Genomic DNA, 12,487 nt, shown 5'->3' on the forward strand with positions numbered 1-12,487 from the left:
AGGGAATGGCTGCATTCATACAAAGATCTGAGATTAGATACAATGAGGAAAATGATAGTCACGTTAAAGGTATGATAACAACAATAACAAAAGCCTGTCTCCATGTATTAAGTAGGTCAGCAAAGCCAGGCCTTGCCTTGGGCCACTATGTTTTTTTTTCTCTACTGATGTACACACTCTTTGTCAAACAGTTGTTTCAGGCAACTTGGTGATTAACCCCCACCCAAAAACCCCCACCAAAATCACAAATAGGGGAAGACACGTGTTGCCATGGTGAACCCTGGTGAAATTTAAATCATGCTAAACAGGGGCAAAGAAAAAAAGGAAAAAAAAAACCCACACTGTCAGAAGAGAATCTGTCATTTAGAAAAACAAAGCGTTTTCCAAAAAAAAAAAAAAAAAAAACCTGCCTTAATAATAGACCTCTAAATATTCACCCAGAGTTTTTTCCAAAAATACATGCAGGCCCGTCCTCGGGGCTTTGAAATAGAAAAAGTACTTTTTCTCTCTTTTTTTTTTTTCTTATTTTTTTTTTCCTGAGATTTTGATTTATCTGTGGATCTCATCAAGCCACAATAATTTAATTCAAACATATGGCTTCAAGGGGAGAGTAGCAAACTTGGGGCTCTTGATGATAATTTGCATTCCAAAAATAACAGATTTGATAAAGCCCAGCTGCTATTCTGTGTTAACTACTGTCAGCTTCAGTTATTGTCAGCTGGTCCTGTTCGTCATGCCGGGCCTGCAGAGAGGGCTATAGAGAGAGCCTGACAAACGATTCTGTTTACCCACATCTCAGGCATCTAAATCAAACTGACTCTGGCAGAGTTCCTGCTTTGCTGTAGGAGCCACTGCTGTTTGATTAAATCTGGAGTGAGCCCAGCTCAGAGTCGCCCCTTTTCTCCTACAGACAGCTGAAAGACAGAGCGCAATGTGCCTCAGGAGCAGAGGCACCACACGGCCCAGGAAGCCTTTGTTCTGTCAGCCTGCAGTTTCCCATGAGGCCGTATGGCAAGGCTGTGGCACCGGGGGCAAGGTTCAGAAGAAGCGTCCAATTGGGACCCAGCATTGGTCATGTGAGGTGGCAGTGTTTACAGTAGTTGTGATGAGAGGGGGAAATGAGGAGAACCGGCGGCGCTGAGCTCTCACACTATCAGACGACGTCACGCAAAGTTAAGGGGCATTCCCACTTTTTAAAAAACCAGGCTGGATAGCAGTGTAATCTAATAGGCTCCAATTACAATAATGGATGAAATTACATCAGGTAACACTTGGATCATAGAAAGCAAGTGACCCTGAGAAGAAAGATGAAAAGACAGAACTGGAGATGGAAGCCAGTACAAAGAAGCAAAGAGTGAGAGAAAAACAAGACACTCAACATAACTTCACAGAGCTTCCACTATCCCTTAACCTCCAACCATAGTCACCTCAGTTGTGGGCAACTTCTACTTTCACGCTTACCACATCCTGTGCAAACCTGAAACACATTTATCCACAAAACCATTTAACCAAACCAACAGATCTCTTCATTCTTCATGCTTCATTAAGCTCTAAAGGTTGGTGGTACCAAATATTAGCACTCAGAGCAAATGCAAAGTTGCTCATTTAAGAAATATACCATAAATAATCTTGATATTCTACATTCTAGCAAATAACAGAATTCAATCCAGCAGTAAACCATATAGCACAGCTACTGTATTATAAAGTTTCAAAGTGTCAAAGTGTAGACACATCATTGAATGTTGGTGATGCAGTGATATGTTCATCACCAACAGTGAATGTTGGTGATGAAATCATATTGCTATTGGCACGTTTGATTAAAATGACTATCCTACATTTTTCTTGTATTTAATTCTCTGTCCCTGATGTCCACTGGTTTTAACTACCATAAACTTTTTATATGTCTTATAGTTTGTCTTTTTATATGACAATTTTCAAACTTTTTTTAAACCCCTTAGAATTATATAGGCTGGTTTTGCTCATGTGCATTTAAGATTGATGTATGCAAATAAACTCTGAATTCTGATTGGCTGCCCTTGAATTGTCCCTGAATAAAAAAAGCAGTCTGGGCTCAAGCACAGCTCATAGATTCAACAGGAACTGGGCCTAAACTGTGCGCATTTCCCATAGCAGTGCACCATCATTAAAGGAATTAATAATGTGTAATAAGGAGGAAAAAAAAAAAAAAAAAAAACAAGAATAGGCCATTATAAAAAAAAGTAATGAAAACATGTATTACAGATTACAAACTCTCACTCTTCTAATGGCAGATTTAATGTTAATAAACTGTGCTAACTTTGTCACCTTGAGCACAACAACAGCTCACAACAGATTAAGTCCTTCAAAAATGCTAACTGGCTGCATTAAAATACGCCCTAGGTAGCTGTATAGCACAATGTATTACAATCCAAGTTTACATTCTACCAGTCAGCACAAATAAAGGACAGTCATATCAAATGCTGTGTGTATGGCAGAAAAAGTTCTAAGTTAGGCTGAGCCTATAGGGCTGCAGCGATGTTTCAAAGGCATGGAAACATGAAACTCCCTGCAGCGAGCATCCTCACAGTTTCCTGAACAAGTTTAACGTGCCCAAAATAAGCAAAACACATCGCACCAGGTCACTGTGTCTCACTCCGCTCTTTGCACTACAAAAGGCTCAGCATCTTAAAATGTACTTCTCCAAGACTGCCTATTGTTTGGCACTACCAGCAGTGTATTACATGTCTCTTCAATGCTTAACAACAGCTCTCAACCTCCTAAAAGCTGCATGTGTCAAGCCAATCACTCTCATGCAGATTAGTGGGCCTGTTTAAACAAAGCCTTTATTAGAGGTTCAGATGTAGCCAGATATCAATTCTGTGTCAGGCATTGGGTCCGGACTACAGCACTGATGGCGGTTAGTGCTGCACTGTTTGTTTCCATTACTTCACAACCAGTATTTAGACTGTGGCATTTCCTGTGGCTTCCTCGGTAATTAAGAAGCTTGGGAACACTTGAAAATGGTAATGAAGTCCTTTTTTATGGTGCTGCCTCATGGCAAACAACGCTAAAGCAAGTAAAATGAAGCAGTGAGGGATGCTAGCAGGCTCGAAGCTTTGCAGAAATAGTCTAGGAAGGATTAACACTACTTCAATGTAGTGCACACACAAAACAGCTTTTCACAATTTCTGATAATGCAACACTCAAGGTGCATCTCAGGATACAAATGCTATAGTAGCTAAATTAGTACTTTAGTTAGGGAAGATAATTGTACCATATTCTGTTGCCTCTATACACTCAGGCATGACTCAACTATTATACAAATCGCCTGATGTCAATTATTTGATTATTTGAGCTGATCATAATTACTTACTGGTCACTAACTTCCAGTAATATTTACATTACAACAAACAGAACGTGAATTGGTGCAATTTCATTAACTGTGTTGAAGCAAACACATGTAAATAAAAGAAAGGAGAAAATGCATTTATTGAGACCTAGTATGGTTCTAATGAAACAAGAAAAATTTTAACCAAAGCACCTCACTGGCGTTATAACACCTTTGGAGGCAGGTGGTGAGTAATGTTTATTTATTGGAGCTTAAGCTGTATTTGTTAAGAACTGCTGAGTATCTACAGCTATTCAGCCACTTTGGCCATTTGCATAGTTGCACACACAAAAAAAAAAAAAAAAATCATGACATGCCTGCAGTCCCCCCATTCTAACTCTAGGCTTTTTATTTTGTTTTTAGACCTATCACAACTATAACGTCATCACATAAATTATTTGAGATAATCGCAATTACTTAAGCTGACTGCACTTTCCATAATCATTATATTTCAGTGAGGTTATGCCACAACAGCAGAAGAGGCTTAAGAAAACAAAAAAGTACTAGCTTTTAGCTTAGAGCGTGAGTAATGTTTGTTCATTTGTCAGCTATGTATCGGCATGTATTTTTAGCATGTATGCTAGCAGACTGAGAAATTAATTTGCTTATATTTTCTCCTCCCATAAAAAAACATGTAGCTAAAATTTCATGATCATGTCCTGTCTGTTATTCCTATCTAAATAAAAAACTTAAATTACAAAAAAAAAGGATAAAAACATGCCCCATGCCCTGTGAAAGTGAACATAATATACCTAAAACTCACTGAAAGTACTAAATTTTACCTTAATGACCATGACTGAAGAAGATGTGTCAAAAATGGGCTTGAATTCAATACTGTTAAAAGCCACACAAACACAACCAACCAACATTGGCAGCATTTTGGTTTTGCCAATTAGGTTAAACATACTGAGTCACATTAGTCACATCCAGCTAGACAAAAAGAAAGTCATCTTTGTAAATCCCAGCAGCTAAAGTACAACAGCAAAGCGGTGTTGCATCCACTGCATTAGGCAGAGCTGAACAGGAAAGTGAGTGTGCATTACAGGCAAAGTTAAAACCACAGAGTATCCAGTCCTTGAAGGGGATGTTAGGAGGCAGTGATCCTAAAAACCCTTTTTTTAGATCTGAAGCGACCTTGAATCAGACTGGGATCTTTATTAATATTTCATAGTACCCCAAATGAGTGTCAGTGCTTGACTACAAAAGCAGTTCAGACTTTCAGATTCACTCTTCTTTTCAAAATCAACTGCATATATTTTGACAATGAGCTATTTTGGCCAACTGTACAATTGAACTGAACAACAAAAAACAAGGCAATGCATCTTAAGAGGATGTTTCACCCCCAAAAAATAAATTAATTAATTAATTAAAATAAACGAATAAATTAATTAATTAATTGATTTAAAAGGGTTTCCGCATCACCAAGAACATCGTAAGACCACACAAAATGTTTGACAAGCTAAAAAAGTTATTCCTTTGTAGAATCTTTAGCTCCAATTCCAATGAAGTCGGGACTTTCCTTTTAACAACACTCAATAAGTGTTTGGGAACTGAGGACACTAATTGTTGAAGCTTTGTAGGTGGAATTCTTTCCCATTCTTGCTTGATGTACAACTTCAGTTCCTCAACAGTCTCTGTTGTCATATTTTGTGCTTCATAATGTGCCACACATTTTCAATGAGAGACAGGTCTGGACTGCAGCCCGGCCAGTCTAGTACCCGCACTCTTTTACTATGAAGCGACACTGTTGTAACACGTGCAGAACGTGGCTTGGCATTGTCTTGCTGAAATAAGCAGGGACATCCCTGAAAAAGACGTTGCTTGGATGGCAGCATATGTTGCTCCAAAACCTGTATGTACCTTTCAGCATTAATGGTGCCTTCACAGATGTGCAAGTGACCCATGCCATGGGCACTAACACACCCCCACACCATCAGAGATGCTGGCTTTTGAACTTTGCGCTGATAACAATCCAGACAGTCCTTTTCCTCTTTGGCCCAGAGGACACGACGTCCATGATTTCCAAAAACAGTTTAAAATGTGGACCCGTCAGACCACAGGACACTTTTCCACTTTGCGTCAGTCTATCTCAGATGAGCTCGGGCCCAGAGAAGCCGGCGGCATTTCTGGGTGTTGTTGATATGTGGCTTTCGTTTTGCATGGCAGAGTTTTAACTTGCACTTGTAGATGGAGCGACGAACTGTGTTCACTGACAGTGGTTTTCTGAAGTGTTCCTGAGCCCATGTGGTAATATCCATTACAGAATGATGTCGGTTTTTAATGCACTGCCGCCTGAGGGATCGAAGGTCACGGGCATTCAATGTTGGTTTTCTGCCTTGCCGCTTACTTGCAGAGATTTCTCCAGATTCTCTGAATCTTTTGATGATATTATGGACTGTAGATGATGAAAGCCCTAAATTCCTTGCAATTGCACATTGAGAAACGTTGTTCTTAAACTGTTGGACTATTTGCTCACGCAGTTGTTCACAAAGTGGTGAACCTCGCCCCATCCTTGCTTGTGAAGGACTGAGCCTTTCAGGGATGCTCCCTTTATACCCAGTCATAACACTCACCTGTTTCCAATCAACCTGTTCACCTCTGGAATGTTCCAAACAGGTGTTTTTTGAGCATTCCTCAACTTTCCCAGTCTTTTGTTGCCCCCGTCCCAACTTCTTTGGAACATGTTGCAGGCGTCAAATTCAAAATGAGTGAATTTTTGCAACAAACAAAAGTTTACCCGTTTGAACATTAAATATCTTGTCTTTGTAGTGTATTCAATTGAAAATGGGTTGAAAAGGATTTGCAAATCATTATATTCTGTTTTTATTTGTTTTACACAATGTCGCAGCTTCATTGGAATTGGTGTTGTACATCATTATAGTACGTGTGTCATTGCTCAGTTGCTGTCTAGTGATAAAAGGTTAATCAAAAAAGGATTGATTTTTATATTTTTCCTAAAGACATTTAGTTTTATCAACAGCACATTCAAAATATGCATGCAGATATAATTGCCCTTGGTTGATTAAGCCACGTTTGCTTTCTGTGAACTTCCTGTTGTAGCTTAGAAGCTTTCTATCTTCCTAGCTTAGAAAAAAAAAACATGACAGTGATTTGTGGTCCCAGTTATGCCACGCATCTGGGTGGAACTTTTTTTTTTTAAATGATGGTGTTGCTAGAATGAGTTTGTGATACTTTGATCACATGTATTTAAATTCAACCACACTGTGTGTATGCATTTCTAGCAGCTGGCCACTAGTATCTGGAGACATCTCCTACAGGTTCGGCTAGCCAATGAATATTGCTTCATCAGCCTTAGCTTTCTTTTAATACAAGCGTCTAGGAACGAAGCACCACAACATAGCAGCAATGGCTGATGTTCTGCCCTGAAACTGACCTATGGCCAAATGAGCTAGTTTGCAAACTTTGCGACAGCAGTAACAGCACTTGAGGACACTAGTGTATACGTTGCACATATTCAAAGAACTTGCGTTCTTTTATAATCATATCATGCCTATGGAGAAAAACTGCTCTTTAATTAGAAGCTCACATTTTTAGCCTTTTTTATGTACTAACTGCACATTTTGAAAAAACTTATCTGAAACAAAGTCAATACACTCAAAAACACCAAAAACATTCAAGGGGCACATTTTAAATGGATTCCCTGACTCACACTATACAAGGCAAGTGTGGCTTTATAAATCATGAGTATCCATCTCACAGACTTGGAGAGAATAAGAAAGGGAGAAAACAGCAAGCTATCTCTGAGTGAAGAGTGTTTAAGAGCACTCCTTGTGACATACTGTCACACTATAACTCACTCTATCCACAAGTCTGATCTATTGGGACCCAAGCTGAAAGCCCCTATGGTCCGTAAACAGAGCAAGCTGCTGACTGTGCACTTTGGGGTAGCTCTGCTTAAAACAAAAGGCCTGTTGTCTCTATCCAGCCCTCTGTTTGACTGCATGGAGGAGTCACCCTTTGGCCTGCTATGGACAAAACATTTCAAAGGAAGCAACCACTTCATATGTAACAGGGATAGACTATTATACATGGACACCTCTTCCAACAGAAAAAAAAAAGTATTAGAGGTCTAGTCCATAAGTAGGGCTGGGTGGGATAATGGTATACAGCAACATTTAAACATTATGTTTGTACAAAAGAAAAAAGATAATATTTTAAAACAATGATGTGTAAATTTCTGTTCCATGTCTGAATGGCAGAATAAACACATTGCACCCATTTACACTTTAAAGTGGCTCACTGATTGTCTGTATTTACCGCTGGGTGGTGCTGACAGAAAGAGCCAGGAAAAACCTCTGAAAAACTAAGCATCGAAGTAGCTCAGTGACACTACACACCATGGAACAGGCTTGATTTCGACCACCAGTCACTCAACGTTGCGCTCTCAGATATTTTCTAAAAGGGTGTCCTTTTAGCCTCAGTTAACTGAAACAAAGCCTGTGCTGTGGGGTGTGGCATGTTTGGCTTGCCAAAACGCTACAGTCCCAAACACCACAGAAGATGTTCGATTTCATCTCACTCAATTTCATTCTTTCATTATTAGTCTGTATCATCTTAACTTGTTTTAGCAGAGCACCAGTCAGTCAGAATCAAGCCTGTTCTCTGGTGTGTGGCACTGTTTGGGTCTGTAGCCTGTTTGCTAAGCTAATAGTAAATTAGTCGATCAGGCTGCAGATCCAAACCAAATAAAGTGATTAAGTTTTCCCTTCTGTCCCTACGTCGACTTCACTCCCTCAGATTTGAATCATTACCATTTAAACTTGTGTGGGTGCAGTAATTAGCCAGAAACAAACATGCTAGCTAAGCTAATGCTAACCAGCTCCTCTCCTCTAGTTAGCAGAATTGTTTACACATTTTGCAATTTGTATAAAGATGGTTTGACATTTATTGAGCAATTTCTTTTAAATTACACAGTAAGTTCCTTAATTTGGTGATCACGTACGCAAACATAGTCCTTGAATGTTTTCAACTTTCAAATAACACAAAAAGAAACTGCAAAAAAGTGATAAACACTCTTACTTACAATGCCTTTGTGCACCCCTGCCCCAGCAGTAGCGTATAGAGTGGTAATATCTGGAGACAGTTTAAAGGTATGAAGTAAGTGGGTACAGCCCAACTCTACCATACGCAATTATTTTGGGATGAGGGATCACAGATGGGGCTAATCATAAATGCTAGCACTGCCTTTTCCCCCCACACACTGCTGATGTAAATCAAATGTCAGTCTAGCGTACAGCACAGAGCAAGCACCACACACACAAAAAAAACACTCTACTACTGTGGATTTAAAGCAGAACAGTAAACAGAAATTATAAGTTAGGGGTTACAGTAACCAATTCATTTTAGTCTTGGAAATGCACTTGTATTGCAGCGTGACCGTTCAATTACCATCCACTGCACATAAATCTCATTCCTCTACTCTTTAAGAGACTGATTTGCAACATTGATCTTTTGTCTCCCCATTTAAGTTGATTTATGACTGGCGATGGTGTTTAATATAGGCACAGTCACATGCGCTCTGCAGCTTCTCCAGCCTGCATTTGGAGCAGTTGGAGCTGCCGCTACATGGCCCTGCTCTGAACCAAACCTGCCCCTCCTCCACAGCTCCCAGCCTCAGCCTGCGTGTGTGCAGAGGCCTGGCAGTGAAAAGAGCTGAAGCTCAGCAGTGGCAGCTTGAGAGAATGACTTCAGAGCAGGTCGCTATCAGTGTAACTCATCACACACACACGTGAGGGAGAGAGGGAGAGAGCAAACACAAGTCAGCAAGAAAGAAAAAAGAATGAAGGAGAGCAAGAGCTCAGGCTTTCATCTGTCTGTTCAGTGTCTGCAGGAGGTCGAGGATCATCTTAGTCTCTTAATAACACACTTAATTTAATACTCACATGATCTAACTAACCAAAGTAAATATATATATATATATATATATATATATATATATATATACATATATGCATACATACATACATACATACATACATACACACACACACACACGCTTTAACCTGAATCAGTGTAAGCTCAGTTCAGGAGCTTTAATACATACTGTCAGAGAGGCAGGATAATGCATGTCTCAGAGAAAGAGCTTAAATATAAAAGAACAAAGGTAATCCGTAGATGAATAACCATGGAGTGTCTACAGGAAATGCACAGACTTACACAACATTTCTACAGTTGAATGCTCCTCAACGCACTTTTAGATTCAGTGTAGCGATATACAGTATGATATACAGCGCTCTTCTCCCCCTCTCGATATTTCATGGAGAACAGAAGTCATACTACACAACATATTGAGATTCCTTCCAATGAATTTTCGAAGGAGCTTAAAGCCCCCAACTCGAGCTCACTCTCTCCAAACTAAAGATTGATGGCATTTATTTCAAAATTGAGATGTAAAAAGAACACAATATTCCAATCGAAAGAGCTCCAATTTTAATTTAGCCTACAGTGGGAAATTTTCTACCTAATAACCTGGAGCTTGTGAACTGCCTGTAGATGAGAAAGACTAATCAGAAGCAACTGAACACCCTTATAATGCACACAGGACAACAAAACCATAACTGACCACCTGGCACTCTATGTCTTAAGAAAAAGTGAAAAAGTCAGAAAAGTGGATATGCTGGTCTTCTCAGGCAAAAAAACAAAACAATCAAAAAAAAAAAAAAAAAAAAAAAAGCAAAATACAAATGCAACTTTCATCACAGTCACAACACAAATCTAAATGAGATATGTTCTCTACATCATTTCCCCCTTATTAAACCATGTCAGTGCTCCTCTTCAGAGCATCCTCTAAGCCAGGAGCAGGAGCAGCACGGCAAACCACTCTACACACATCGAGCATATACCCCCCTCCCCCCCTCAACCTTTATTTATGATGTATACTCCTTTAAAATAGACTTCACCACTATGTTTCTTCCCAGTCAAACCTCAGTACACTCAGTCAAGGTTCACTGAACATTTTGTGAGACAGCCAGTGGTAAGGCTGGAACTCTCCTGCATCTGAACAAATCAGACAAATGGCAACAAAATGATAAAGAATAGGGATTAAATAGTAAATTACAAGCTCGCCCTCAGGCTTAGCTCATCCCTGTTTCAAACAAATGTTAAACAGCAGGCTAAACACAAACAAAAAGCAGCAAAGCAGAACGTGGCCCACATGATCACATATCCCAACTGGAATATGAGGACTTCCAGAGCCATTTTATAGGAACGCAGCACATGCATGATCAGATCGATTTGCCATGGCACCATGGCAAGGGTTTCCTTGGAAACAGTCAGCCTCATTGCATGGATGTGCAGAGGGAGCACATGGCTGTGGAAAAAAGGCAACGTAAATGTCATGCTTAACGTCAACGAACATGATATGGAAGAAAGCTAGCTTGGGAAGCATTGGGCACCCTCATAAGTTATTCCTTTTTTCCTGTCACACTGCCCTTGCTCTGACCTTTTTAACTTCTTTCACCATACTGAACAGGGAGTAAAACAACCGAGAACTAAACTTGCATTTCTGAGCTGCAGCTCAGGCCATCACTAGCATTTCTACACTAGGACTCTTGAGAGTGAATCACCAGAAAGAAGAACTCCTCTCACTGTTACCTACTGACTGTTGAATTCAGAGGTTTATCAGAGCTTAGTCTTTCAACACATCTTGCAAGTTCTCCTAATACTGGCTGTAATGCTGCTTGACTACTCTGACTTTCTGCTTAGGGAGAAGTTATCTGCATTACACTGGGCAGCAGAGGCAGAGCTTCCAAACAGAGAGAGACAGTAACAAATCGAGCAGGGCTGAGTTTCACACATTTCACCTGACTTTCATCGCACACAGACTGAAGACTTTTGTGTCAGATTTCTGGGCTTTAATGCTTGTGAGCTTTGTTAGGCTGTCTATGCGAAACCAAATCAGAGTTTTTCAACTTGCACACACTGAGGCTGAAAGGCACATGCACGGCGGAGGAGGGAGAGAGGGAGAGAGGGAAGAAGGGCGACCTCCCGGTCTGATCTCACATTTTGGGCGCTGAACCCTGAACCCCTGTAGACTTACCCGAGTGGTCAGCGGGTCCTCCGCCGTTGGTGAACAGGGCAGAGTACAGGTGAGGGTAGGTTTTCTCCAGTGCCACACACAGGTCCAGGAAATGGTCGCTCTCCTTGCTCATCAGCATCTTCAAAAGCTGGTCCACTTTCTCTGAGCTGGACGGGCAGTTCTGATCCAGCTCGAACCTCTCCCGATCGCTGAGGGTCCCCGATTTGCTCAGCAGCTCGATCAGCTGGTCTGCATCCGTGATGGACTCCAGTAAGTTCTGGTGGCACTGGTGTAACAACTCTTTATGCTTCGGCTCCATTGCAGTTCGCTGTAGTTCCGTAGGTTAGCTAACTAGCTAGCTCCCCTTGCTACTACGTCGCTGGAGACACTGACCTCGACTCGATTCCGCTACAAGCCCGAGAACGAAGCTGGAAACTCCCTCCCTTATGGTCACTTGTACGATTTGAGCGACGCTGCCATGATATACGATGGCTTAACACAGCAGGTTTTTCTCACTAATAGCAAAAAGGCACACGAAGCCATATTTGTTGCCTGAGGCTGTTGACTGCACTAAACAGCGAGAGCTAGTTACATACATTTGCCCAGCTCACTTACGTCCAGCAACTTCTTCCATTTTTCCATACAATCCCGCGGAGACCGTATCTGTGCACGTTTACGGTCACTTCTCGGCCATTTATTCTGCAACGTGTCGACTTAACTGCAACCAAAACTAACGTAACTCTGCTGCCGTTCCCCACTCAAACTGTAAGCTCCGCCATGTCTCGGCAGCTCAGTAGCTGCTGCCTGCTGTCAATCAACTCCCCTTACAATAGCCATGTAAGGTAAAAGTGGGCGGGACTAACGCGGACACACCTGATTTTTCTCAAAGGGCGTGTACCAATAATTCTTTCCTTCAACATTGTTTTAGTTGACATTTCATATTTGAGATGCGTTGTACTGTATTACGAAAGTGTAAAGGGTAAAGAGGAACTCAGAGAGCGTTTCAGAGCAGCTTTTTACTGTGTATACTTTCATTATATAAAGTTACAGTACGCGTGCTATGCATATGTAGGCTACGTGTG

At 40.9% G+C, this 12,487-nt stretch overlaps 1 protein-coding gene across 4 annotated transcripts in view; it reads right to left on the bottom strand.

Moving 5' to 3' along the window:
- The window catches only part of dlg5a (discs, large homolog 5a (Drosophila)), a 58,693-nt gene extending 46,491 nt beyond the window's left edge, over positions 1–12,202 (bottom strand). For 3 of the 4 annotated variants that reach the window (XM_017725167.2, XM_017725185.2, XM_017725193.2), the window contains exon 1: positions 11,427–11,724. In XM_017725167.2, the coding sequence (XP_017580656.1) occupies positions 11,427–11,724 (298 nt within the window). Of the gene's footprint in view, positions 1–11,426 lie in introns of all 4 variants that reach the window. The other variant, XM_017725176.2, reaches the window with a different exon arrangement.
- Between the last annotated feature and the right edge of the window lie 285 nt (positions 12,203–12,487).

Source organism: Pygocentrus nattereri, chromosome 5 (assembly GCF_015220715.1).
Source record: "Pygocentrus nattereri isolate fPygNat1 chromosome 5, fPygNat1.pri, whole genome shotgun sequence".
Lineage (NCBI taxonomy): Eukaryota > Metazoa > Chordata > Actinopteri > Characiformes > Serrasalmidae > Pygocentrus > Pygocentrus nattereri.